This window comes from Cladosporium halotolerans, assembly GCF_011745625.1.
Source record: "Cladosporium halotolerans strain TM138-S3 chromosome Unknown Sca402, whole genome shotgun sequence".
Classification (NCBI taxonomy): Eukaryota; Fungi; Ascomycota; class Dothideomycetes; order Cladosporiales; family Cladosporiaceae; genus Cladosporium; species Cladosporium halotolerans.
The window spans coordinates 1-1,481 of NW_027191835.1; the positions used below are offsets into that span (position 1 = coordinate 1).

The window sequence follows — 1,481 nt, forward strand, 5'->3', positions numbered from 1 at the left end:
ACTACCAACCACTTACAGATCAAGTCGAACCAGCACCAGCCAGCACCAACCAAACCAGCACCGCACCAATAAGAACCGACCCAACAACATCACTGCGAACCTCCATTAAGATGACGCAAGTGAACAACGGCTGAGACTTCTTGTAGAATGGTGAAGCGATTTTCACTTTCGGAACTTTGGACCAAGGTATGTACACAGTCAAAATACTCGCACAAATCCCGAGACTGATCCTCGTACAGGCTACTGGCCTGATGGTCTTTATACAGCACCCACATATGAAGCGATGGTGTACGACATAAAAGCGTTGAAGAGTCTTGGGTATAACATGCTACGGAAACATGTGAAGATAGAACCTGCCCTCTACTATGCGGCAGCTGACGAGCTCGGGATTTTGATCTTGCAGGACATGCCGTCTCTCGCGACTGCGCGCAGAGTCTTACCGAACGAGAAGCAGCAATCGGAATTTGAGCGGCAGCTTGTAGAGATGGTTACGCAGCTCAGGAGTTACACATCAATATTCGCATGGGTGAGTCTGGCAATCATCTTTCCTCTCAGTCAGCAAGACAGAAAGCTCGTGAGGTCCCGGTGAAGCCAGAGCTTGCAGTTGATGGTCTCCGAACACAGGAAATATACAACGAAGGATGGGGCCAAATCACCTCCTATAACCCAGAAGTTGGCCTCACTAATCTCGTACGCCATCTGGATCCGACTCGCCTAGTGAATGCGGCCAGTGGATGGCACGATCACGGCGCCGGCGACTTTAGCGACAACCACCATTACACGAGCCCGCAATGCGGTACTCCTTGGCATGATGGTAGATCCGGCCCCTTCGACTCATCTCGCATCGGCTTTCAGGGCGAGTTTGGCGGCCCCGGACATAACGTCTCTGCCGACCACCTCTGGAAGGTTCCACAGGCTATCAACGGCATCGGTGAGACATACGAGCTGTATGATACTGTTGAGAAATGGAACTATCGCGCCCATTTCCTATTGAGCGAGCTGCTTTTTCAAGTTCAGCTTTACTCTTGCGCTGGGGCCGTTTGGACTGGTGCAACTGATGTGGAGGGAGAAGTCAACGGAATGATGACCTATGATCGGCGCATTATAAGGCCAGACGTACAGAAGTGGAGGTTGGATTTGGAGGTGAGTTACGCATGTACTGAAATAACCATCTATGTTCCTCATACCCTTTTCGCGAGCAACGGTCTCTAAGCGCTGACTTCTGTCATTAGGCTCTATACGATGCCTCTAAACATCGCTCAAACACTAGTGACATCTAGAAACCAAGGAGTTTGAATTTAGGTAGGAACGTAACCTAAGCCAGAGCTGAAGCGTGAACCTCGCCAAAAGGCAACGGAGGAGAACACTGATCTCCTACTAACCCTCGCCAAAAGGCAACGGAGGAGAACACTGATCTCCTACTAACCCTCGCCAAAAGGCAACGGAGGAGAACACTGATCTCCTACTAACCCTAAGGCGGC

General features: G+C 50.6%; 1 protein-coding gene across 1 annotated transcript; it reads left to right on the plus strand.

Moving 5' to 3' along the window:
- WHR41_09582 (uncharacterized protein) lies at positions 1-1,390 on the plus strand. Its single transcript, XM_069378185.1, has 4 exons — positions 1-186; positions 240-526; positions 625-1,143; positions 1,233-1,390. The coding sequence occupies exons 2-4, from the start codon at positions 284-286 to the stop codon at positions 1,278-1,280; spliced, it is 810 nt and encodes a 269-aa protein (XP_069224754.1). The 5' UTR covers positions 1-186; positions 240-283; the 3' UTR covers positions 1,281-1,390.
- The last annotated feature ends 91 nt before the right edge of the window (positions 1,391-1,481 follow it).

Bases quoted from the DNA above. Each gene is read 5' to 3' on its own strand.
- WHR41_09582 (XM_069378185.1), top strand. From the start codon at position 284: ATGGTGTACGACATAAAAGCGTTGAAGAGTCTTGGGTATAACATGCTA. The intron at 527-624 runs GTGAGTCTGGCA...CTCCGAACACAG, and splicing joins ACACATCAATATTCGCATGG to GAAATATACAACGAAGGATG. The intron at 1,144-1,232 runs GTGAGTTACGCA...TTCTGTCATTAG, and splicing joins AGTGGAGGTTGGATTTGGAG to GCTCTATACGATGCCTCTAA.